Here is a 25,918-nt window from a genome sequence, read left to right as displayed (position 1 = left end):
TAGTTAAAACAGAGAGGCAGAGCCACCAAAACATGTGCTGAACGAGGGTCACAGTCACACGGCATTGCGGCGAGCGAGGGAGGGAGATTCTGTCACAGTGCAGAAACCGGTCTGTGTCCCCAGAACACCAGCCGTCCGCCGAAATGCAGCTGTGGCCACCATTGGGACTGCGGAGAGGAGACAGGACACGGGCAGGCGGAGGTGGGGCCTGCCCACGGGAGTGTCTGTGTGAGTGCGGAGGGGCCGTCGGGTCAGGGCCAGTGGGGACTCAAACGCAAGTCCAAGGGGGGTCTGATTCTTCCAAATTACACCCAGAGTTGCTGATCCTCTACACATCCATTTCCGTGAGTGTTTATTTGAGAAGTGATCATGGAATATTAAGACGATTACGTTTTTCAAAGAACGTGAAAGGAATTATCAGTGGCAGACACAGGGGAGACACAGAAGGATTCGGAGGAAACACAGAAAAAGAACAAAGAGCAAACAGGGACACGCTGAGCCAGCGCCCAGCACAGGTGCCAGAGCAGCTCTGGATTCCTGCGGGACAGACCGGGACGAGCAGGTGATGGGCACTGAGCGTGAGGAGGGTGGAGTGGAGACAGTCTCCGAGGCAGAGGGTGGGCTGTTGGCTCTGATGGGTGCTGGGGCTTGGGGTGGAGCAAACAAGGAAGAGAGAAAGGACTCAAGGACACCGACTGCAGCCTGGTGATCCCGGGGTGTGTGGGGGGGTGCGAGAGGGCGTAGGGCGACAAAGAGTGATAAAAATAAAATAAAATACTGAAACTAGTTAGAAACATGATGATGATATATATTAAAGGCATATTTGACTAAAACAGAGCTACTAATAATTTCAAAATAATTGCAGCATTTCAAATAATTGCTCAGTTGTGTCATCATCCATCAGTATAGTCATCAGTCACCTGCACAGCCATCTCTCACCTGCACAGTCATCTCTCACCTGCACAGCCATCTCTCACCTGTATAGTCATCTCTCACCTGCACAGCCATCAGTCACCTGCACAGTCGTTTCTCACCTGTACAGTCATCTTTCATCTGCACAGCTGTCGCTCACCTGTATAGTCATCTTTCACCTGTACAGTCATCTCTCACCTGCACAGCCATCACTCACCTGTACAGTGGGGCAGGGTCCCGCTCCAGTGACCATCCTCTTGGCAAACTCTGGTGCTGTTACCCACCAGGCTCTGGGCCCCCTGGCAGGAGTAGTGAACCACGGCCCCGTATGTGAACACCTCCCCTGTGACAACGGCGTTGGCCGGGACACCTGGGTGCCCGCAGGACACAGCTGAAGGGAAATGAAGGAACCACTGTGCATGTCATCCCCATCACACCACTCTGCGTCGGTGATAAATGCCCACGCACACTCCCACGGATGCCGGCGTGCCCCATGGCTCCGTGTGCGCGAGCAACACCGTTTCCTGAACACGTCTCCCCGCCCCCCCCGCATCCCCACACATCACTGCAGGCGAGGGGAGTCCTGCCAATGAAGAGGTTTTATAAGCCTTGAATCGAAGTGGCTTTGCCTAAGACACACATTCACCTTTAGGCGAATTTTCAGAAGAAAGTCATTCCAGGCAGACGTTTCCATCTGCCCTTAACCGTATCCCAAATAAGCGGTATTATTCGAAATGTTAGAAGTTAACATAGATTCCTCAGGACCATTTCCACTCTTTCTTCAGTTAGATGACAACCACATGTAATAATTTGGGGGAAATCTCGTTTGCTTACTCTTCGAGTTCTGACGGCTAGGAGACAGCTCCAGCAGTTTCTCTTTGAATAGGTAAGAGTCTGAAATGTTTGTCCAATAATAATCATAGATCATTGATTGGTTTGCTTCTCAAGTCATTCTACAACCTAATTTCAGTATTCCCATTCATTTTCTTAAAGTCATACCAAATCAGACCCATAATTTATTCAGAAATTATCCCTCAAGAAGCCATATTTTGGACTCCAGATTCACATGGGATAATAAAGATTTCTCTTTCCAAACTTTATGCTACCTGCAAACCACTTATGGGACTCAAGTCCTCAACAGGTCATCGCAAAGCCGCTGAAGTGCCACCCAAGGGTAATCACGGTGAGCGGTAGCCCTTAGGGAAGTGGTCTGAAGGCCGGCCAGGAGGGCGTGACTCATCCCAAGGCCATGGTTGCCCTTGGGGTGGTGCTGGCTAGTTCCCGGAGAACAAGACAGCCGTTCACGGCACATCACGGCTTGATCTGGACAGAGAGGGGCCCAAGGAGAAGCTAATTCGGCCGAATCAGTGAGAGCCCTGGTATGTGAGCAGCGCCAGGGGAGATGAGAGAAAGCAAATCAAGGGAACCCGAAGGGCGAAGCCCGCGATGCCACTCGGCTGCCGCAGGGCTGGGGGAGTGGACCGCCCCTTGGAGGACTCTGCTCCCAAGTGCCTGGCAGTTCCAATGGTTAATGACCGAAGGGGGTGGAGGGTAGGGGTGAGCCAGCCACCCAGGAACTCGTGAGTCGGTGAGAACTTGCTTCCCGGAGATCGGGAGCACCTTGGCATCGTTACAGAAACAAACGCAGTCTCACACAAGCCAAGGAAGGCTTCCAAGAAATGTTTGGGGAGAAAAAGAAAAAAGAATGATTTCTAGGAGAAATTCCCTTGCGGGAAGGCAAAGAAAACCAGAAAGCGGGCAAGATTTGGTGACGACCCCAATGAATTCACTGATGCGTTTTTGGTCTGGCAGGGCTGGGCGCCTCTCCACATTCTTTCTCCGTGGAGATGGCCGGCGGGGTCACAGCCGGAAAGAGAGGCGCATCCCCACACGGGTCGGACGGGTGGGGAAGGGCAGTGCCGTGCCGGACGAGAACCTCCAGCCCCCCGCCTTTCTCAGAGGCACTGAGATGCTCTGCAGTGACCAGGGGCGGGAAGGGCCATTGGCCTCTCATCACACGCAACCCACGGGGGGTTTACAACCCTCCACTTCCTTCATGCACGTGGAATACACACCGAGAAGACAAAATACTCATTGTAAAGGCTGTCTGCTTTCTGACCGATTGGTAAAGGGCCAAGGAGAGTAGCCCCTTTTCCTGAGTTTCGGGCTGTGTTCTAAGAAGATGGCTATCTGTGAGCACAAGGACAATGTGCTTTTTCAGGCCAAAAAAAAGAGATGATAACCATTTAGGTTAAAACAAAGGGTTTTCATTAGTCTATGTGGTAGGAGGTGTACCGATAATAATGTTTTCAGGGGGCTACTGTGGGGGTCCCAGATTCCGTCTGCTCCCTGAAGCCCGTCCCTCACACCACTCTGCCTGCCCCAGGTCAACCGTGCAGGTGGAGAGGAAGCCACTGTGAGGATGAGCCTCTTTTTCAGTGTAGTTGCTATTGACCAGAAGTGCCCACGACACCCAAATCAGCCCCTGCAGGTGCTCCCGGCTCTGGCCACAGCTGGGAGGTCGACAGGTGGACTGTCCCCACCAGCACCTTGGCCCACTTTTCCGAACCCGGGCCAAGTGACAGGCACACGGAGCTGGGCGCCCTGTCTGGCTGCACACGCCTAGCCGTCTGCTGGGCTGAAGCAGCGACAAGCAGCGTGAGGGGAGATGAGATGGAGCTGGTCCCCATGGGGGCACGTCTGCCGTCCCTCCCTGGAGCCAGGGGTGTGAGCATGCCAATGTCCTCCACCTTTAATCCCCCCAAACTAGTCTGAGTTGTCATTGGTGGCTTCCTGCCCATCTGTGCAGACATCATGGTAACAACACAACCTGTGATTTGGGAGGCTGGGGGGTACAGAGAAATAAAAGCCGACACCGGTGTGACTACTTCACAAAAAGCCCACTTGCTGTGTTGGGGTTTTCAGAAGCTCCTGGGGCACGAGCACGCGAGACGGCCCCACTCACCCAGGCACCGGGGCAGAGAGCGGTCCCACAAGCCGTCCGCCGTGCAGGTGAGGGCGGACGAGCCGAGCAGGTAAAAGCCCTTCTTGCAGTGATACAGGACACTCGTCCCGTAGACGAAGCTCTCTGGGGGCCGCTGCTGCCCGTGGCGGACGGCGTTGTCCACGAAGCCGGGGTCGGAGCAGTTGACCACTGGGAAGAGACGGCAGGACAGGCGGGGCTCAGAGACAGCCACGCCCGTCACCCAGGGCGGCGGGGAAGGAGGGGCCCCTTGTCACAGCAGAAAGGCCGCTAGGTGACTGTGCACAGCCGGCTCGTCACAAAATTCGCTCCCCTGTGAAGTCCCCTCACCGCCTCGGGCCACTGGGGTCAAACATGTCAGGAGTGTTACCAGCAACTACAGCACTTTTAGCAACGTGAGGCTAATTTCCTTGAACTACCTCGTAATAACGGGCTCCTTCCATGGAAACTCTAAACTCCAGTTTTCTTGGTTAAGCTTTATGTTATGAAAATAACTTAGAAACAGCTGAAGCTCGTTTGGTTACGTACTCTTACCCACAGGCGCTATTCCTGGATCGTGTCGGACAGTAATGGAGCCCCCCCCACCACACACACACACTCAGAGTGTGCCCGCTTTCTGCTGCAGGTCCAATGCTCTGCTGTCGGCCCGACAGGCGTGTGGATCGAGCGCTGGCCCCTTTCGGAAGGAGCCTGCGGGTGCCAGGCTGCGGACTCTGGTGAACGTGGGTGGCACCTCCGTAAGCCTGCAAGCTCATGGTCCCAGGGATGCTGAGCAGACGCGGGAGCCGCAAAGGAGCGGGCGAGCGAGTGCAGGGAGGAAAGGGAGGTGCTCTGTCTTGGAAGCAGGGAGCCCTAGAGGCTCTGTCCGAGTGAACGTCTGTCCCACAGGGAGGCCCAGGCCGGAGAGATGCGTGCTCCCCTGGGGAACATTTTCTACAGGGGCAGATGCCGTGGGAGAGCCTGCCACTTGTGGGGCAGTGCCCCCTCGCTCCCGGGGGCTCTCCTACCCCGACAGGTGGGCAGAGGGCTGCTCCACTGGCCGCCGCTCCGGCACTGGGCCTGGGACGCTCCCTGCAGCACGTAGCCTGTGTTGCAGGTGAAGTTCACCACGTCGTTCAGGTTGAAGGCGCTGCCATTGGTGAGGCCGTGGGCGGGGTTGCCGGGGTGACCGCAGGTGATGGCTGTGGGGCAAGACAGATGCATGTCATCGTCAGCAAGCAGGCCTCCCCTGTCACTGAGAGCTCATCAGTAACAAGCAGCAGGTACTCGAATGGACGGATTCCAGGGTTTACAACTAATCAGACACTACAGTTCAGAGGAGCTACTGGGAAAACACCATGGCCTGAACCCACATGATTTTGTTAAAATTGTGGAAAATGTACCCCCAAAATGTACTTTTTTCATCATAATAATTACTATGTCTTATGATAGAATAATAAGTAATTTTCAAATAGAGCGATGAAAACAAGAGATGCTGAAATTTTTGCATTAATTATGAATTTTGAGTATTTTTGCCTTAGAACACCAGCTAATTTGGTAGAACCCTCGTTTCCAAATATTATACGGGCATGGCTGATCCTTTAAACTGTGTATGGATAAATGATGCCTATACCGATTTCACATCAGGAAATTAGCAAAAACAAGTGTGCAAATTAGACAGCATTGCTTTGACGACCCCTCTTTCGTGATCCTCTGAGACGCGGCGAACTCTCGTCACATCAAGCCCAATCTAACAGCAACACAGACACCCTTTGCTGGCCCTTTCAAAGGAAAAACCACATTACCGTCAGAAAAACGCCGTGTTTCTCCTCCTTTATATCTATCTCCTCCTTTATTTCTCCTTCTAAGTAAAGCCTTCACCCCCTGGCTCTCCTGGACAGTGCCTGTCACCCTGCCACAGTAAGAGACACATCCCCTCGTTTAATAAAGCACAGGTGGGAGAAAATTTGGTTTAAGACCGAATCTGCGGTGTGGGTTCAATCTCTCCTGAAAATACCCCTTCCTGTTGACCTTGGAAGTTACCGAGTTTGAGGGCAATCGTCACATGCAACTCGCCTCTTTCTATGGGAGAAAGCACTGGTCCCCAAACTCTGTGGTGTGAGGGGTCCCTGACAAACACACAGAACTGTGGGGGCGGAGGGAGTGGGCTGCTGCGGGGACGGTGCAGAGCCAGCCCCGACACTCAGCTCTGCTCCTGTCCCCATCTGCCCTGTGAGGACGTCAGGGGAAGGATCCCTCCCAGGGGAGTGATGGGTCTCTGGGAGGGGGACAGAGTCAGCGCGGGAGGAACCCTGGGGACAAAAGGGGACAGGCTGCCCGGTGGTCCATCTCAGGCCATGTCTCCACTCAGGTCTGTGTTCCGTCCGACTTGAAGCTGAGAGACGGGGGGAAGGGGGGCACTCACCGACACACACCGGGGTCTGCCCCGACCACTTGTGGTCTTGCAGGCAAATCCGGACGGAGGTGCCCACGAGCCGGAAGCCAGGATTGCACTGGTACACCACAGTGTCCCGGTAGCTGAAGCCGTCCCCACTGATGTGGCCATTGACGATGGGGTCCGGGGACCCGCAGTGCCCCGCTGAAAGATGGGGAAACCAGTGAGCACACTCGGCAGTCTTTCCACGAAAGGACTGTCTTCAGAATTTGTGGGCCTCCATTGCCAAGCAGGTAGCAGCCCTGGATGTCTGCGTCAGTAAAAATATCCCCTATTTGTGATGGCACAGAGTTTTTCTGTCCAACTTGTCTGTTTTCTCAACAACTGTGGGTAACATAGTACCATTTCAAATATGAGACTGTGAATGGGTTGATTTCCCCAATTATGATTTTCCCAGGTACTTACTTTACCAGAATCTTGTTTATCCTGTTAGTCTATTTCCACTGTGAGAGAATATGAAATGTTTTGTGAGATTTCAAAGGAGGGAGAGGTGTCAGGCCATCAGTTCGACCGCGGACACGTGCCCTGGAGTGCCCCTGAGCCAGAGACTTGGTGAACAGTGGTGGGCACGGAGCTGGAGGCGGAGCCCGGAGCTGAGGGAGGGGCGCAGGGACGCAGAGCGGGTTTGGGTGGGGGAGGGGCAGGAGGCTGGGCTGCGGGGAGGAGGGAGGGTTGGGGCTCCCTACGCCCACTGACCGAGCGGTCTGACCAGTGAGGGGGTGACGGGCGGATAGGCTTCCACGGCAGAGCGCTGACAAACAGAGCCTGGGGCAGTGTCCCCGAGGCACTGTCAGTCCTTCTGGCGTGTTCCGATGGGGTGTGACAGAGACACTCTGGTACTGCCCAGGGGCCACACCCGGTGTCTGGAGGGTTTGTTGCTTCGCTTACTTTAAAGGGAGCAGGTGGACGCAGAATGTTCTTCCTTATTTATCTTCACTATTAAAGTCCCAGGAGCANTCCTGTTAGTCTATTTCCACTGTGAGAGAATACGAAATGTTTTGTGAGATTTCAAAGGAGGGAGAGGTGTCAGGCCATCAGTTCGACCTCGGACACGTGCCCTGGGGTGCCCCTGAGCCAGAGTCTCGGTGAACGTGGTGGGCACGGAGCTGGAGGCGGAGCCCGGAGCTGAGGGAGGGGCGCAGGGACGCAGAGCGGGTTTGGGTGGGGGAGGGGCAGGAGGCTGGGCCTCGGGGAGGAGGGAGGGTTGGGGCTCCCTATGCCCACTGACCGAGCGGTCTGACCAGTGAGGGGGTGACAGGCGGATAGGCTTCCACGGCAGAGCGCTGACAAACAGAACCTGGGACAGTGTCCCTGAGGCACCGTCAGTCCTTCTGGCGTGTTCCGATGGGGTGTGACAGAGACACTCTGGTACTGCCCAGGGGCCACACCCAGTGTCTGGAGGGTTTGTTGCTTCGCTTGCTTTAAAGGGAGCAGGTGGACGCAGAATGTTCTTCCTTATTTATCTTCACTATTAAAGTCCCAGGAGCAGGACCCCAGGCGGCACCCCCGTGTCTGGCGCCTGCCCGACCTGGAGGAGACCTGTGAGAAGGTGGACACATTCTCTTCCAAGATCGTATCTCCTCCTTTGGTCCAGCTCTTGCTCCCAGTGGACACGGGGCCGCAGACAGGGGGTGCTGTGCTCGGGGGAACCCAGGGCAGAGGCTCAGGACCGCCCTGCACTGTTCCGCATGGAGGTCTCTCTGCATCTTCGTTTCTGGGCTGAACTTTTCCGTTTCTGCTTGTGGAAACGTCACCTGCTCAGTAGGCTGACTCCCTCTTCGTCTCCTCCTGCTTGAGCCCTGTCCCCAACCCCCCAGCAACACTGTCCGCCCCTTCTGCACTCCTCAGTGATCCCTGCTCCTCCTTAAAGGCACTGGGTGTTCATCTCATTTACTACTTGGACGTTAAGTTCCTTAAAAGCAGGAGTCTCATCCTAGGAACCTTTACATCCTATGCAGTGTTTCTTTGGAATTTAATGATGGCCCTCAGACGTCATTCAGACATGGGACAGTGGCCCTCAGCTGGGGGACGGGGGCATCGTGGCATCGCTGACCAGCCCCAATAATGCACGTGTAGAGGAGAACATCAGGGCCGGCTGGGCCTGATGCGTTACCTTCCCAGGCCGCTGCGCTCCCGGATTCACCCTGAAGGTCCCCCGGCAAACACCGTGGGGGCAGGGAGCCATCTTCCTGCCCTGGTGCCCCTGTCTTTGCTGAAATAAGCATTATCACTCTCAGCTGTTTCATTAAAATTTTTACGTCAATCTCTCATAAAACACACGGCATTTGAAGAATACGTCCTGATACGGCTCCTGAAGAACCAGGAAAACACGGGGCCCTTCAGCGTTGCTCCGAATTGTGCCTTGTTGCTATTTCGGCCACGTGATTGTCACCTTAATAAACTATTTCCCAAATTCAATACCAAGGTCATGATAGCACAGCAAATGCAAACTTATTCCAGCAATCGCAGGGTATTCTAACGGAACGAGGATAACGCTCAGGTGGCAACCGTGCCCATCTGTCACGGACGTGGTGGACAGGACAGACAGCAGAGGCGACAGAGTGGAAGACCACGTGTGAGTACGTGTGGAGAGTATGGATTGTGTAGACTGTGAGCTCAGACGATTCAAAACACCCCAGTCCGGCTCAGTCCCGGGAGCGGCCCTCACGTGGGGACAGCCGATGTGTCCGCTCTGCTGCTTCCAGGGCTGTTGCTTGGTGAGAACGTCATCGGATCACAGAGGGTTCAGAGGCAGTTAACCCCTTCTACCAACCACGCAGAGCCCCAAGAGCAGCATCAAAACCACTGCACTTCAAGCTGCTCATTCCACAATTTCCACACACTTACTCACAAGGCTTTTCAAGAGAAACACTACCAACTCGGTTTCTAACAATAATCACGCAAAACATCTTAACCTCAGGGGAAAGGAGACCAAGTCACTGCTCACACTTGCTGTTTAAAATGATTCATTGTACTTGCCTCCAGCCCTCTCGCTAACGTGTTGCCATAATTTGTAATTCTTTAAATGCATAAGCTCTTCTAAATTCACCTCCTCTGCACTCTGTGAAACAGCATTATGTCCCCTCAGGCATGGTGTGACCTTTGCTTATTGGCCAGACTGGAAGCAACCCTGCAGCTGCTTGGAGAACAGCTCACAGGGTCGGGGCAGCAGTGAGACCTGGTGTGACGGACACACGGGCTGTCAGGCCTGTGGAGAGCCTGTCCTGTGCTTGGCCTGGCCATGCTCTGCGTCCAGGCTCACTGACCTGCCTGCTCACGGGAGGTGGGGTGGGCGCGCTTACCCAGGCACCGCGTCTCCGAGCCGCTCCACAGCCCGTTGGCCAGGCACTCGCGCACGGGTGAGCCCACCAGGGTGTAGCCTGTGCTGCAGGTGAAGATGGCCGTGGCCCCGTAAACGGCCAGCGTCCCGATCCTGTTGCCATTTGGGGGAGAGGGCAGGCTTCCGCAAGAGATGACTACGAGACAAAAGAGTGATGGCGTGACTCTCACCTCTGCAGGTCACCGTGTCGCCTGAAAAGAACCGAATCTCCCGTCTTAATCTTCACCAAGAACTCGGGGCAGGGTGTCTGTCTGCTCAGGGTTAGGCGGGCCAGCCAGCTGGGAAGCTTAATTTCCCTTCTCTGACCTCCTTGAAATGAAAGCTTGGAAGTTTAGAGTGGATTCCAAAATGGTCTGGGTCCCTTCAATTGCCTGGGCTTCCACCCCCTCAGGAAGCTAAGCCTTTCTCCAAAAAGTACTCAGTACCCAAACACATTCACACCCAGGCCAATCTACCAGCCGTGCCGGCCTCCTGTCCACCCATCTGCCTCAGACACAGAACCACGCACCCATTTCTGGACACAGATCTGTGCCCAGCAGGAGTTCAGAATGGTCTCTCCTGGGGTCAGGGAGTGGGCAGGAAGTCCTGCCCCAATAACAGCCCTAGCTCATTTATTCTTCCATGGACTTGCGTGATTTGTTGGGACCCTGAGCTCCATGCAAAGGCTGACTTGACAGGTGACGTATGGAGTCTTTCTAAAAAAGGAAGAGTCCAGCCCCTGCGTGGCTGGAGATGGGGTGACTGAATGTCCCCAGGGTACACCTGCTGTCCCCGCATAACCGCTGATGGTGTCCACTTCCGCCCCCATGACTTTGCCTGTTTGGGAGCTAAATTAAATGGTCACTTTTGCTGGAGATGCACACGACACCACCTGGTTCCCTGGACTCCAAAAGCGTGAGTGTCGGAGCCCAGACGGCCGTGGAGTCTTGGGGCAGAAGGAACCACGGGCCCATCAGAGGCTGCAGCCTCTTTCCGACAGGTGGGGGTGGAGTGGGGGTGGAGTGAGGAGAGGCTGCCCTAAATAAAAGGAGCGCTCAGACACCGCCGCTCCACTCAGAGTCGCCCTGTGCGAAGGGCTGGGGCCAGAGCTGGCAGGGAGCTAACAGTGCCCGGGTCCTTCCTTGCTGACAGGGAACCAATGAGACTCAGGGAAACAGAGGTTGGGGGCGAAGCTCCTGGCCGCAGGCTACATGGCTCTGACCTCACGTCGGCACCTGCCTGTGAGGGACACCGGCCGGTTCTGCAGCCTCGGGGCCTCCAGGGTGCACCTGTCGGGGCTGGGCCAGTAGGAGAGGAAAAGTAACTCCCGCCCACCCTTCTAAGTTCCTGGTGAGAGCCCTGTGAAAAGGGACAGCCTAACAGGAGCAAAGCAAACAGAAGTCCACGACCAAGGCTGCATCCTGGACACACTCGAGACACCAGGAACACTGAGTGACCCTCCAGACCGGCCCAGGGGGCCACCTCAGGCACCATCCCCAGCTAAAGAGGAAGGAGGGTGGGGGCCAGGGCTGGGGGTTGTCAGGCCAAGCCCAGCAGGGGTCCGGTGGTGAATCCCGGCCGTCTTCGTTGATAAGAGTTCTGGGGGTTAGTCACCTGCCCCCTCTCCCTGGTGCCGAGCAGGGACACCTTACGCGTGGAGACTTCCCTCAAATTCGAATGCCTCTTACGAAGTGTTCCGGGCGAACACAGGAAAGGAGGACGATTTGCCGCTCACCGGGAGAGGGCTCCGCAGATGGCGCAGCAGACCTGGCAGCGCCGGTCACACCGGACGGCATCGTGCCTCAAACCCGAGTCCTTGCCGATGCTTTGTCCATGGGCCCCTCGGTCATCGAGAGAGAGAGAGGTATGGAGTCCGGGGTTGTCTGCTTGCGTGTATCTGTTTTCCTTACAATTCTGGTAGCTTCTGTGCTTAGCTTTCTTCTTAGGTATGCAGATAATGGAAATTGTCATTTCTTTTTGATAAACAACTTTTATTGAATTTTTCCCAACACCATGTATCCTTGTCCCCTCTTCCGGCTCCCCCACCCCTGCCCCACCGCACTCTCCACACTGTTGTTCATTCGTCCTTTTTCTTTGTTGCTACCACGTTCGAGTCCTTTGTTACTGTGTGAAAACAATGTTTCTCCCACAGGGGCCCGTCCCCTCGCCATGCCGCGGGCCCCCGCCTGGTCTGCGGACACCTGGTCTCCAGGTGCTCCGAGCAGGTCAGGGCTCAGCCAGTGAGCCCCGTTGCAGGACCTCCTTCCTCATCAGGGGCCGATCCAAAGGGTGAAACCTTCGCTGATGGTCCACGTGGAGGAAACCACACACCCCTCCCACGAGGACCAGCCTTTTGAGATAGGCTGTTTCTACTGCCAGGTGCGGTGCCCCGGGGTCCACGTGGGACGGACAGGCAGACACGCACAGCCTGGTGTGTGCTCTGCGGGCGGCGCCCCCCAGAAACACGGGAAATTCCGCTCGGAGCGTGTCGCTGTTGAGGAGCGGGCTCCCTGACTCATTAGCACCGGAGACGGCTGAGCCCCTGGGGGTCATATCCTGCGCATTTAGGGGTGCTGCTGAAGGCCTTGCTGTGCCAAAGGTCAGTCCGACCAGGATCGAAGTTCCCCAGTTTGCTGTGAACTTTTCATTAAGCCTTTTCCCAAACATAGTGTGAACTTGACCGTGACATTTAAAGACCCACTCGTAGCTGTGCAAGGAAATCGGCCCGTGGTTTAAACTTCGGGGCCAAGAGAGTGCGAGGCCACCTCCTCCCCCGCAGGCCCCAGCAGCCTGCAGCGCCAGCGCCAGCTCCGCAGAAAGGCCCGCTGGGCTCCGATTGCCTTCTGCTCTCCTGACCTCTGTCAGTGTCCTGGTGGCGATGGAACTATCTGAGCTCTGCCCTCCGTAACTCCGTGGATCGGAAAGGGAAATGAATGGAGTGGGGTCCGGCGCCAGCCGCAGGGTGATGCCCCCACCCCCCATGCCGAGGCTCCATGGCCGTAACTCGACAGGGGGGCAAGGGAAGCGCCTCCTCCTGGGAGCCCTGCCTGATTGAAAGGGGGCCGCCAGTATGAGGGGAACACAGAAACCACCTTCACCAACCCCCATGGCAAAGCCTTGATTCTGGGCTCCTTCCTCCCCTCGAGTTTTGAGGGGAAACCTGCTCTCCCCTCACCCACGGTGCGTCCGCTTGCGGGCTCTGATGCTCGTGTGTAAGTGGAACTCGGTCCTCACTAGGGGTGCAGGTGTGCAAACGTGCCGTCGGCTGTCCCCGGGTGATGTGCTCCCCTGGAGCTGCCCGACGCAGGCTGCACACTTACGAGTGAGTTGTGAGAGTGTCACTTCACGCTGTTCTGAGTGGTGGCCGCGTCCCCTCCAACGTGGAAGACAGGCGGCAAGGACGCCTTTCTACGGTCTCCCCCCGTGCAGGTGACAGGGGCTGGCCGACGGGCTGACTCACCTGTGCACGCACCATCAGTCGGGCACCCCTCTACGCACACACGGGAGGTCGACGGGGCCCCTCCCGCCTCCTTCCCAAGAGGGCCAACCAAAGGGGGGCTTCAATTAGCAGAACTCAGGCGATGCAGGGACCCCCAGCCCCAGAAGCTTTCCTGTGCCTTTTCTGACCCGCCAGAAGGATGCTGGCTTGGAACAGTCCCACGGGGCCCAGGGGTAAATGGCCCCATTCCTTTGCCCCTGGTGTCCCCGAGACCTGGACAGCCGAGTCTCCAAGACTCCAAACTTCGCGTCACAGGCTGGGTGCGTGAGGACGGCCCAGCGGCTGTGCGGGGGAGGGGGTTCACTAACTCAGAATCGCAGTGGGGAGGAATCCAGGGACGGGACGGTCGCACCAGGACACCGCTGAGGGTGGGGAATCGCCCCAGAAGAGAAGGTCTGGAGGGCCAGCTGGGGGCACGGCTGCCCCTGACTTTGGCGGAGGACGGAGGGCTCACCGAGGTCACCGGCCTGCCCTAATTATGTCCATGTTCCTGGCAAACTGCTCTACCACATGTTTAATTAACAGCTGTTCCGTAAACGCTGAATTCCAAGGAGTAGGCAGCACACCCGTTCTTCGTTCTTTGCCCGTCTTCATTTGGCTTCATCCTTCCTGGGCTGTGCGCTCAGGCAGCGCGATGAAGGCCTGACCACTTGTTTCTGGGCGTGACAATCTCCCTCGGATCAGCAACTCAAGGCTGTCTACTCGACGCGCCCGGATCGAGCTGCGCTCCGAACAGCAGTGACGCTGCTTTCCTGCTTGTCCATCTGTGTTATGAAACCGACCCGACACCCTGCCTGCCTCGTCCCTGCGGGAATAACGCCCCCCACCGAACACAGTCGGTCCTGGGGAGCACAGTGGCTTCGGCGCAAATGCGGTTTCCCGGGGTTTTAAGGAGAAGGCCAAGCAGCCGCTGCACGCAGGACGGGCCGTCCTTTGGAACACACGCCGGCCTGGATTTGGGACTGATTTCGAAGCTTACAAAGCACTACCACTCACCGGGAAAAGACGGCATTTCCCATGCGATCCAGCAGTTTTACACCTTAAGAGTGTTGCCTACCACACACATTCTTCATTGTCGTTTAAAGAGATTCCCGCCCCCACCAGGAATCTACAGGACCTGCAGCACCCACGTGTGACCTGCAGGGCTGCCTCCTGGGGGCGGAGGGGGGGGCACGCCCCGTACTCACCTCTGCACCGTGGCCTCTCCTCGCCGGCGCTCCACGTCCCGTCCGCCCGGCACCGCACCAGCCGGCCGCCCTCCAGGTAGTACCCGGGGCTGCAGCTCAGAACCACCTGGGCCCCGAACTCGTTCAGGGCCCCTGACACCAGCCTCCAGGTGACATGCTCGGACAGCTGGGCCTCGATGCCAGGGCAGGTCACCGCTGGAAGGGAAGCAGGCCACATGTCAGTCACCCTTTTGTTCCTCGAGGGGTCACGTCAGGTGGCGAAGCCCTTCCACCTGCGCCTGGTCTGGCCGGGCAACTCGGAGGTGGTCCCCGTGGTGTCGGGTTCTCTCAGCACCGCTGTGGTCCCACGTGCTCAGTGCCGCCCGGAGCCTCAGCATGTATGGGGACCTCAGCATGTATGGGGACCTCATGTGGAGACCTCCATGTAAGGGACAAGCCAGTGACGCAGGCACGTGTGCGTGGAAAGGTGGGACTTTCTCCCAGGAAACAAACACACGTATAAAAATGCCCTTCACACTCTGTCCCTCTGAGCTCTCTGAGCATCTCGGAGTTGCCAACAGCCCAGACAGTGACTCTCAGAAAAGCACATGCCTTCCTCCCCGTGAAACATGATGGGGTCACGAGTGTGCGTGTGGGGTCAGGCGTGTGCCCATGGGGTCACATGTGTGCACACGGCACTGACACCGTGCAGAGAAACGGGCCCCTGGTGTCAAAGCCGGTCGTCTGCCGACACCCTGGGAGAAAGGCCTGGAGTCAGACTGGGCCACGGTCAAGGGCACCAGCACCGGTTACAGCAGCGGCGACCGCACTCACAGCCCCGCGCTGCCGCCGCCACCAGCGTGGACCCCAAGGAACACATACATGGGCCGGGCGCTCCGGCCCGACGCGCACCTTCACGGCGAACTTTGCCAGTGCGGTCTGATTCCCACAAGAAAACAAGACCCACATTCAAACCCCGTTCACTCTGCACACGGCAAACGCTGCTCGGCACTCGTCCTGGTTCTGGGATCTGAGTTCGACGTGAAAGCTCTTCCTTAATGATGGAAAACGACCGGTTGAGTGATCGGACGAGAGGAGTTAGACCGACGTCTGGCCTGGATGGAAACGGTGCCGCTCTCCCGAGAGTGGATTCAAGCTCCGTGTCTCATCCATTCACGTGTGGGCTGACGGCGGAGGCGCGTGGCATTTCCATCGTCCACGGCTCTCCTCAGAAAGCGGCTTCTTCAGCCACTTCTGAACGCTCCGTGGAGCTTTCTGTCCTGTCTGTCTGGCTGTCTCTCTCCCTTTCGTTTATGTGTTGCGCCAGGTCCCGAAGAAACACACTTTCCGGGGTCGGGGTTCCAGAGAGTGTGTTCTGAACCCCAGCGTTTCTGGGGTCACCTTTTCTGGGGGAAAGGGGGTGGTTGCTTCGGAAGCTGCGTGAGACGCACACTCCAGACTGGGAGTGTGGGGTCGGTGTCACACCCTCTATTTTTTTTTAGCATTTTGATGATGTTGATACAGAACAACTAAACTCTATTTAGTGTGTGTGTTGTTCTGAGTCTCCACAGCTAAAGGGTCGCATGCAGAACAGGCTTGAGAAATTCCCAAACTAAAATCCCAATGCCGAACCCTTTCTTCCCGCAGCCCTCAAAACGTGTCTAAATGCTTCTGATCCAGTGCATAGTATCGCACATCGCATCAGCCCACCTTCCCCTCAGAAACTGCGCCTGTGAGTGAGAGCTACGTGGAAACGCTCTGCTGGGGTGACGCCGCGACGGTGGCAAAGGGAGGGCACAGCACCCCAGCTTTCTGCCGAGACACCTCAGCCGGCAGCGCACGCGGAGGTGAGAGCTCGTGCCGCTCGTCCCGCCGCTGCAGGGCTGCAGGTTCGGAGCTGCTCCAGGGAAGGTGAAGATGTCTGTGCACTCCCACTGAACAGGATCTAGAGCTCAGCCCGTCGAGGCAGCAGTGAGGACCATCGCTGGCTCGAGGTCGGCAGCCGTGCAGAGCGGCCTTCCCGGCCCCCGGAGCCCCGGTTCCTCAAACCCGGGTGCGCCCAGTGGGGCCCAGCTCCGGTGCCCAGGGCGGCTCCGCGCTCGGACTGCGTGCCCTGGGCCTGCGTCTCTGTGGCGTGGCCACATGGGCCCGTCCCCCTCGGCCTAGTAAGGAGCACTGGTCCTCAAGGACTCGGCCAACACGGCACGAACCTGTCAAGGTCACACGTCACCCCGATTGCACTGTGGCAACTTCCTGTTTGTGTGGGAAGGCGGCTTCCTCAGCTGTTTCGACAGAGGCGAGATGTTGGTTCCCTCGTCCTACCAGTATTTATAAAGACCCAGCTGCCAACCAAGGGGACAGACACACCAGCCCTGGTGGAGTTTATGCTTCTTAGAGATTGAATGACGATCACTCGTACGTCCGCAAACGGGGGGCCGTGCAGGCCACTGGGAGACCACACCTGCGCTGACCCTCCTGAGACCTTCAGTGCAAACTCCACACCTGACGTGTATCAGGGGACCGAGCGGCACTTTCCGCCGCCGCGGCTGCTCAAACACGAACAGCCGGGCGGAGGCGCCCGCGCTCCTTGGAATGGAGCAACACAGAGCAGACGGCAGCACCGCGCCCAGCGGAACCCAGCCGACTGCGAGTGGCGGGCTGACGTGCCCCTGTAATGGTGGAGCCCTGGGGCTTTGCATGTCATCAGTGCAGAGAGAACCCCAAGCCCCCACGACGCTTTGGGTGAGGACACAGCATGGGCACGGCCTTCAGCCGCTGCCCCCCTCCCACGGACGCCACGGGGTGCTAGAGTCACCACCGGGCAGTGCCAGGAGAGGCCCCTGGGAGTCTCTCCCTGCGCAGTGGCCTCTACCCGCCCCTCTGTCCCCCAGGCTGCGCTGGGCACGGTTGAATCTTGGTGGCCGGGGGAAGGGTTGGACCGTGCCGGGACACCTCCCAGGGTCCCTGTGCATCTTGCCCACACTACACTGACCTTCGGTCTCTGCGGCCTCTGTAGAGCGTCCAGGGACCCACCTGGGAAGGCAGGGATGGATCCCCAGGCTGTGAGTTTCGTGTGCACTTCGATGATGTTTCCAGTTTGCATGTGGTGACCGGGCATGAGACTGGGGAGGGGGGCTGGGCCTGCCTTCCTCAGCCTGGCTCAGCTGACGTCTCAGCCGAGATCACTGAAAGTGTGCGGGACAGGGCCAGCGGGCACTTCACAGCGGCTGCAGGAGCACCCCGTGGCGGCCAGGTGTCAAAGCACCAGCATGCGTCCTGGTACAGGTGGGAACGTTACCCACCGCCTGTGTCTCCATGATGCCAGAGCACTGGTATCAAATCCAACTGTCACCAGACAACCGTGCATCTGGCAGTGGGGACAGCCAAGGGGCGGGTTCATACAATGAAACGCTTCCCCACGGGGTGTTATGGTGACTGATTGCACTGCCTGAGCAGCTCCCCGGCGTGCGAAGAGTGCGAGCTGTGTGAGGTGTGCGAGGTGTGCGAGGCGTGCGTTGTCACCAGTGGCAGGGTTTGGTGTGGTGTCAGGGTTGGGGCGGAGGGCGACTGCACACGGCACTCACGTTTGCAGGGGGGCGGCTGCCCCCTGTTGCTCCACGACCCGTCCTCCTGGCACACGGCAGTGGCCGGGTGGCCCGCGTCCAGCCGGAAGCCCTCGTCACACTCGTAGGTCACTTTGCTGTGCAGGGCGAACTCGTTCCCCGAGAAGGAGCCATTTCCGGGGGGCTCTGGGATCCCGCAGGACACAGCTGGGGGGGGAACAAGGCAGGGTCACTCCGGCCAGGTGGTGTGAAGCGTGCCTTCCCCTACTGTTCACTCCACACACTCCATACACCGGCCACAGGTGGCACAAGTGCACACGTGTCCTACGGGCTAAGGCACTTGAAACTTCACAAAAGCGATCAGCACAAAATGCCCTCTGGGTAGTGTTTTGGGGGCCAGGTCTGGCAGCTGGGACGCAGTTCGAGCCCCCCCGACGCGTTTCACAGAGGAGCGAGACAACGTGTAGCACCCCTCCTCGGCTGAAGGTCGGAGAAAGGACACAACGATACCTTCACAACCACAAGTCACTGATGCTCCTGAGTCCCGGGGCTTTAAGTAGTTGGTCGCCACCTCAGCCCCCCCCCCCCGTTTGCTGCCCCCACCCCCACCATCAGTGACTCCCTTTCCTGGAAGTTCTGTTCAAGGCCAATAACATAGCTGAGACCACCAACTCCTCTACAGTGACGACCTCTAAGATTTGTCAGTTATCTGTCGGGGGGCGGGGCCTGAGGGACTGCGATACGGTGGGGAAGAGCTCAGGGAAGACCCCTAGACTGGAAGGCTGGTCCCAGAGGTGTGCACACGTCGCTTTGACGGGAAAGGCTGGGCACGAAGATGCAGTGAGCAAGGAAGGAAGTCCGAAAAACACGGGACAAGTCAGTGAAAACCCTTCCTTCTTAAATGGACCAGCTCTGACCAGGCTTATCTAGTGCGAGGCAAGAATAAATTCTTCGGTTAAATGGCTGAAGCTCTGGTAGGGCGTAAAAAACAGGGCCTGGGGGAAGGTGTCACCCCCGAGAGCGTGAGCCCAGGCCGGGTGAACTTGCCCGAGACGCTCGGCAACGACGAGATGAAGGGCCTCTGTTTACTGAGCCCACATTTCAGCTGGGAACACTGTGAACTTCAAGTTCAGATGGCTAGTTTCCCCACGCCGACTCCTGTGGGGAGCTGCAGAGCCCAGTGGAGAGAGTTTGCATGTACTCTGACAGGAGAAAATGGGGTGCCTTGGCACCTGCAGGTTGGCTCGTGTGTTCATTCACCCCTGTAATTGCAGCAAGCAGATGGGCAGCAGGGCTGAGACGTAAAGCGCAGGGCACGAGGATTCAGCTGAGGAGTTTTTGCAGCTGCCCTAAACCTCTCGGATATGTTTAGCACATTGTAGCCGGAGGAAGAAGGAAACAGCATCTGTCAATTCGAAATTAGCCAAGAAGCCAGGCAAGGGCAGGTGACCCAGGGGGTCAGCACACAAGTGGTTAACTACAGCGGAAGGTCGGACTTGTAGGGGCATCGGAATGTCCTGGAGGGCAGATCCTGTCCCAGCATCAGTCAACGGAAATGCCACCAGAAGACCGGGGGCCGCTGGGGGAAGGGCCAGCTTCCACGAGGTTTAATTGGGTTTGGCACGCTCTGGCTTTAGGAACCGTGTGGATTCGGGACGCTGCAACGTGGAGCATAGCTAATATAATGCCCATAATGTATATGCACATACACACACTCATGTATACATGTTTGCTTACATGTCATGACATGATTTGACATTTTTAAAACCTATTTGAATTCTGAGAAGCACCGTGCTGTTGCCAGGGCCCAGGGGAGCCCAATCATTTCATAGGAACAAGTAAGTGTTTTCGGGAAAAATGAACACCCAGTTGCCACCGCTCGCACACTCACCAGTAAAAGCTGTTACGATTTATGAAATGATTCAATTAATTCACTTATGCCAGGAGGCCAAGCCTACCCTCCTAAGTTTTGAATATCATGCTATTTTAAACATTAAAACACCACCACCACCACCAAAATGGTTTTCTTCTGGTAGATGCTGTGTAGCTGCAAGGATTCGAGACTCACAGGCCCAGCCCAGCCCCTGAGCGGGGGGTGGGGGGACCCCAGCTGCCCCTCCGGTCCAGCCCTCTCTCGCTCCGTCCATCTGCATCCTCTGTGTCAGCCCTGTCGCTTGTCCTAGCAGAGCACAGGCAACTGGCCAAGTCTCTGTCTTCATGTTCAGCTTTATGAGCAGAAGCTTATCATGTGCTTATGAGAAACCATTTCTCTGATTCTTCAAAGCCAGCAAATTGCAAGCAAAGCATAACCAACAAAGTCAACTTCGAGGTGAAGCCGTGGCTTCCCCCAGCCTCTGGCTCTGAGGGTCGTACGGCTTCAGAGCAGACAGCTGTCCAGCATCGGCTGCCCTCCACACGGGGCCCGGCAGCGATGCTCCGCCGGCTCGCTGGGCCTCTGCCCTGGCACAGAAAACCTCGGGTCTTCCAGATAAGTAAGATCGGCGTCCTGATAGCCTGACAGCTGCTGGGCGGAGGCCCCTGCTCTGCGGCGGGAAATGAAGCCGCGAGGACAGAAGGTGCACCCGGCTTTATCGAGGGGCATAAAAACCAAAACTGGCTTTCCGAGAGAAGCAATTTAAAAAGGTCAGAGTGGGGGAAACCGTTCTCTGAGGCTGATAAACTACATCTCGCCCGCTACACGTCTTTCCACTTACAGGCGACCATCAGCGCAGCCTCCTATCCAATTTGTGACTCCTGTCCGGAGTGTTCCAGGTGCCGGCTACAAACCCTCCTGGGTTCCTGGCAGAAGCACTGTTCTGGGAGAGCGTGGCCTGGTGGCAGGACGTGGCCCGGCCACGTTGCCTCCGCCAGATCCTGGTGTTTTCCGTCTGGAACTTGCTGGTTGGATTGGTCTGTGTCCAGACTGCTCACCTCTGGGGGCCAAGTCGGGCCGAGACACGCTGCTCGCCTCCGCCCTCTCTCCGATTCTTCAGCCCAAACTACAAGGACCTCAGAAGGACTTTTGTTTGTTTGTTTGTTTTGTGCATAATTTCTATTGAGGGGTCATTTTGTTCAGCATTCACTAACTTCTGGGGAGGAGCTGGGAGAAGGACGGGAAGGCCAAAGATCAGAGCAAACTGCCCCAGGCACCCTGGGATTTCTTCTCCAGTCTTCCTTGAAATGCCACCTGTCCCTTCGGGCAATGACTTCCTGAACACCTGATGTGTCCGGAAGATGGACTCCCAGCTGCCTCGATTGCCCCTGGCCTCATGTCCCTCAGCACGAGGGTCTCTTCCCGGTCTCTTCCTGGGCTTTGCCCTCAAGAGCACAGTCCCCGAAGGCTCTGTTGTGGGAGTCGGCCTTGGCCCAGGGTGTCAGGAGCGCCCGCCAGTCCTGCTTTCCTAGGGCCACTGTTCAGGCCACTGCTTTTGTCGCTGGCATTCTGTCCACCAAAGGACACTTTGGCAACCCCACAGGCTGCACTCGGAACAGGTGGCTTTAAGTCACACGCAGAGAGTAACAGAGCATTTGAAGAAAACGAAAACCAGTTTTTCTTTTGAAACAATAGGTTTGTTTTGTTTCCTTTTTCAAAAGGAGAAAAAAACCCCATCAATCCTAATGCAACGAGAGTATTGGACCTGCCCGTTTATCTTCTAGTAAAGAATTTCCAGAGGAAGGGCACGAACACCGAAGGCCTGGCGTCTGACCCCGCCCCGCGGGTACAGCCACGTGCGCAGTGGGTGGGGCAGATGCCAACCTCCGTCTCCCGGAGCAGCACCGGTACATCCGCTGTCCAATCACAGAGGGGGGGAGGGGGAGCCGGCGTGAGGATGTTTATAAACCACCATCAGCTTTCAAAAGCCAGTATCTTTCACGATGAACAGAAATCTCAGTAAGACAAAACTACAAGAACGTCATAGCTTCAAAGAGCTCTGAGGAAAAATTAAAATGCCATCTTTGAAACTCTGATTTTTATGCATATGAAAGAAAAAATGTAAAAAAGACATAAAACAATGAAATCAACTTGAACAAGCCCGATTTAAAAGACTGAAAGAAAATAAAATATGCTGGATAAAGCTCAAACAATGCGTTTTTACACTAAAATAAGGAAAGTCAGTATTAGTGACTGACTTTTTAAATAATTCACCTGTCAAGAAAAGTTGTTTTGAATCTGAATTAGAGAACACCTTTTTTGCTTTTTACTTCAAAATGCAGCACAAGGACTCTGAGAAGGACTCTGTCGGCACCTCGTGAACGTTCAGCGTCTTCTGAGTGCCGGCCGTGGAGCTGGGCCAAGGCCGGTGTCCACGTCAGAGTCGTGTGCCTAGTCTGTGGAAGGGTTCCTAAACGCACGCTCCACTTTTCCTTACCTTCTACCCACAGTCACGGCTCCGGGAGCCGTTGGAGCGAGCTTAGAGCAGGAGGAATGGACGGAGGAGGACAGGCCGCGCCACTCACCCTGGCACAGGGGCGCCGGCGCGTCCCACTGGTACACGCCCGCGGGGCTCCGCCGGCAGGTGGCGTTGCTGCTGCCCACCAGCCGGTACCCGGGCTTGCAGAAGTACTGCACTCGGCTCCCCAGCGTGCCCTCTGTCCTGTTCACGACGCCACCGTTGCGCAGGGCGAGGGCCAGGCTGCAGTAAGGCGCTGCGGGCACGGAAACACAGACATGTCAACACGGACAGAACCAGAACAACACGGACCAATCCTCAGTGCCGGGCATTTCCCTCGCTCGGTGAGAGTGAGCTGAGCGAATGCCTCTGTTGTGTAAGCAGTGAGAAGTCACGACAGTGTGTGTGCTTGCTGTGACACATCTCCCCAGACCGCGCAGGCCAGGAAGACATGGAGTGGCAGGTGGCTCACTCCCCGCGGGCGGGAGCGCAGACAGGAGGCCACCCTGAGGGCGACTGGAGGTTTCCTTAGGAAACCGGACCCGCTCCTTCCATAAGGTCCCTGACCTGGGCTGCTTGGTGTTTCCCAAAAGGAACTGAAAGCTATGTCCACACAGACACCTGCACACGCGTGTGCACAGCAGCTTCCCCCAGAACGGCCACAGCTCTGAGCCAACTGGCACGCCCTTCAGTGGGTGACGGACACACAAACCGAGGTCCCTGCAGACAGTGGGACAGAATCAGCACTGAGAACAGATGAGGTCTCAAGCCGGGAAGACACGTGGGGGAACCTGACATGCATGTGACGGAGGGAAGGAGCCAATATTCCTGAAAAGGCCACACGCTGCGTGAGTCCAATCCTGTGACATCCTGGAGAAGGCGAGACTGTGGGGACACGGTCAGGGGTTGGAGGGCTGGGGGGAGGGGTGCACAGGGGAGCCCAGAGGGTTTGGGGCAGCGAGTTGGCTCTGTGCGAGGCTGTGATGATGAACAGATGACATTACACATTTGTGGGAAACCTCTGTATCTCTCACTTTCATTGTGACTCTTACACGTCTCTGAAAAAACAGGTTTCACAGAGAACAAAGAGCACACAAAAAACCCACCTAGAGCCAAGAGTCCAGTCTCTTACCTTCTAGTCGGGATTGCCTGCAACTGTCAATCAATGTGAAGCCTGACTTTCTGGTGAAAATAGTGTTTTTTAAAAAGTATTCTATTTATTTATTTTCAGAGAGGGGAAGGGAGGGAGAAGAAGAGGGAGAGAAACATTGATGTATGATTGCCTCTTGTGAGGTCTCTAATAGGGACCTGGCCCACAACCCAGGCATGTGCCCTGACTGGGAATCAAACTGGTGACCCTTTGGTTTGCAGGCCGGTGCTCAATGCACTGAGCCACACCAGCCAGGGCTGTGATGAAAATATTGTACAGAAATACACGGAAGGGTCACGTGGGGGTCCTTACTGGTCTCTGCGAGGCTGGCCCCCCACTTATAGGAGCTCCGGAGTCACGGGGATGAGAAACGAGGAGCCGCTGCCTTGGGCTCCATATTTAAAACAAAACAATTCTCAACATGAAGAAAATGCATCATTAAAACGGACAAAAGTGAGGAATGTGACATTCCCGTCGGTGCCATAGCTTCTTCCTCGCCGTCGCCACCCAGTGGGTCTCGTGACTCGTACACTGAGGCAGATGTTAAGGTTCTTTTCCAGACCTGGGGTTTGAGCAGACCTCTGAAGAAAAGGCACTACTTCGGGTCAGTGAAAATCTTGCAGTAGCTTTAGTTATCCATGTCGGGGGCGGGATTTTAAAAATTAAGAGACAGGAATATGCTGAAATAACAGCCTAACTCAGAATGTAATATTCTGATGGCTGAAGGCCCCACACCTTCGTCACACATTGAGAGAAAGAGAGTCATTGCACTGAACTGTGTAAAGAATCGTGACTTTGACAGGCAGGGGAACCAGCAGCTTTCCCAGAGGAGAAAGCGAATTCCACGCCCATTGTCCTCCCCCCGAGGGCCTTTCAAAGCCTTGGAGCCTCCCAGCGTTTCACCAGCCAGAGGAGAGAGAGCTGAGAACTTCCTCTGACATTTTCCTGTTTTTCCCTCAGATAGTGGCTCATCACAGACCACGAAAACTGCCACCGAGGGCCTGTGCCCCGCCGCCCCGCAGTGGGAGAAGCCACTCAGTCCAGGGTGCACGCAGGCACCTGCCTTAGGGAGCCTGTCTCGGCTGTGCCCACTGCTGTTGCCGAGTCCGGGAAACTGAGAAACGCTGAGGTTTTCTGCTTCGTCATGAAAACACATCAGAAATTTAAATCGTGTGTCTGCAGCTCTTGTAGGGCAGCGGGAACATGTGGGGGCTCCGATGACACTGACAGGTGTGCGCAGGGCCCGACGTGCCACGTGTCACTTATACAGTGTCTGCATTTCATATGAAGATGAAGAAGCATGCAGACGGGTGACCCATGAAAAACCACATGTTGATAGTTATGTTCTCACTTATAAAATTAATAGCACGATGATTATATCTTCTTGCTTGTTCCCTTAGCATTTCGACATATTTTAAATTTGATTTATGTAATTATGTCTTGGGGGGAATGTCTTTGCTTCCCATGACATGCAATTCAGTGGTGTTTGATGTGAGCAATACATTAAGTGATTAACCAGTAATTGCTCTTCCCTAAATCCATTTAGAAATATCACTCAGAGAATTTCCCATCTTATTATTGCTATTGCAGCTTATTGTTCACCTTCGAAACTTAGGCTCACATTATTCACGTCTATCACGTTGTTTAATGTGATGTGGCTCGCTTCATTTCTGTTGAAACGCTCAGCCCCGCTCACCTGCGTAGCGGATCCTGAAGCCTTTCTTGCTGGTGGCGTGGTCGGTGGACCAGCGGAGGAACAGCTGGCTGCCCCGGCTCGTGAAATTCAGGGGCTCCGTGTGGTTCCCGCTCAAGGCGACCAGCAGGGGGCTCTGCCCGGAAGGCCCTGCCGGAAACAGAGGAGGAACAGAGCTCAGAGGGCATGCACAGCAGGCAGACGGAGTCCAGCTTTCCGTCACGTTGGAGTGTCAATGTACAACATGCAGGTATCTATTTCCAAGGTGAAGAAAAAAAACTGTGACTATCACAGCAACTGCATTCCCCGACAAAAGTAACCAGCCAGAACAATGTCAGGTGCGCATGCCGTTACCAGCATAATACTTACATCAAGTGAACCTTATCTATCAAACAGGAGTAATTGAAAAAATAAAAGTAATTTTTATCACCAGGAGTATCTACATCCTTGCATGGATTAGGAACAACGGAAGATTCCGTGAATAGGGTGGCCCTACGCGCGAACATGGTCGCTTTGGAGGGCGCTTTGGTGACACCCAGGAAAACCGAAGGGTTAATTCTATTTCTGCAAACTTCAGCACACGTGCAGAATCATCATTCACATGGCAGAACGTGTATTCCAGCCTCGCTTCTCGTGGCGAGATTTAGATCTCGACTAGTAGCCCGGAGCTTTAAATAAAAAATGGCAAGTGCTATGAAAGAGGAATTCTAGACGGCATTTAAATCAACCACTGAGACGAACGCGTCTCAGGGGATTCTTGACCCAGCCCACGATGACTGAAGAAGTCCGCTTGCGGGTCAGTGTAAAA

At 56.0% G+C, this 25,918-nt stretch overlaps 1 protein-coding gene across 1 annotated transcript in view; it reads right to left on the bottom strand.

Moving 5' to 3' along the window:
- CSMD1 (CUB and Sushi multiple domains 1) overlaps positions 1 to 25,918 on the bottom strand; it is a 775,017-nt gene that overhangs the window by 25,401 nt on the left and 723,698 nt on the right. The window contains exons 48-56 of the mRNA XM_037063399.1: positions 25,114 to 25,260; positions 22,335 to 22,523; positions 17,898 to 18,083; positions 14,335 to 14,529; positions 9,632 to 9,805; positions 6,300 to 6,473; positions 4,903 to 5,076; positions 3,878 to 4,066; positions 1,130 to 1,303 (exon numbers count right to left, since the gene is read on the bottom strand). Of these exons, the coding sequence (XP_036919294.1) occupies positions 1,130 to 1,303; positions 3,878 to 4,066; positions 4,903 to 5,076; positions 6,300 to 6,473; positions 9,632 to 9,805; positions 14,335 to 14,529; positions 17,898 to 18,083; positions 22,335 to 22,523; positions 25,114 to 25,260 (1,602 nt within the window). The remainder of the gene's footprint in view (positions 1 to 1,129; positions 1,304 to 3,877; positions 4,067 to 4,902; positions 5,077 to 6,299; positions 6,474 to 9,631; positions 9,806 to 14,334; positions 14,530 to 17,897; positions 18,084 to 22,334; positions 22,524 to 25,113; positions 25,261 to 25,918) is intronic.

The sequence above is a fragment of the Sturnira hondurensis genome, unplaced genomic scaffold, assembly GCF_014824575.4.
Source record: "Sturnira hondurensis isolate 20B ecotype Veracruz unplaced genomic scaffold, ASM1482457v3 Scaffold0014436, whole genome shotgun sequence".
In the NCBI taxonomy this organism is placed as follows: Eukaryota; Metazoa; Chordata; class Mammalia; order Chiroptera; family Phyllostomidae; genus Sturnira; species Sturnira hondurensis.
This window is presented reverse-complemented; position numbering and strand designations above follow the sequence as displayed.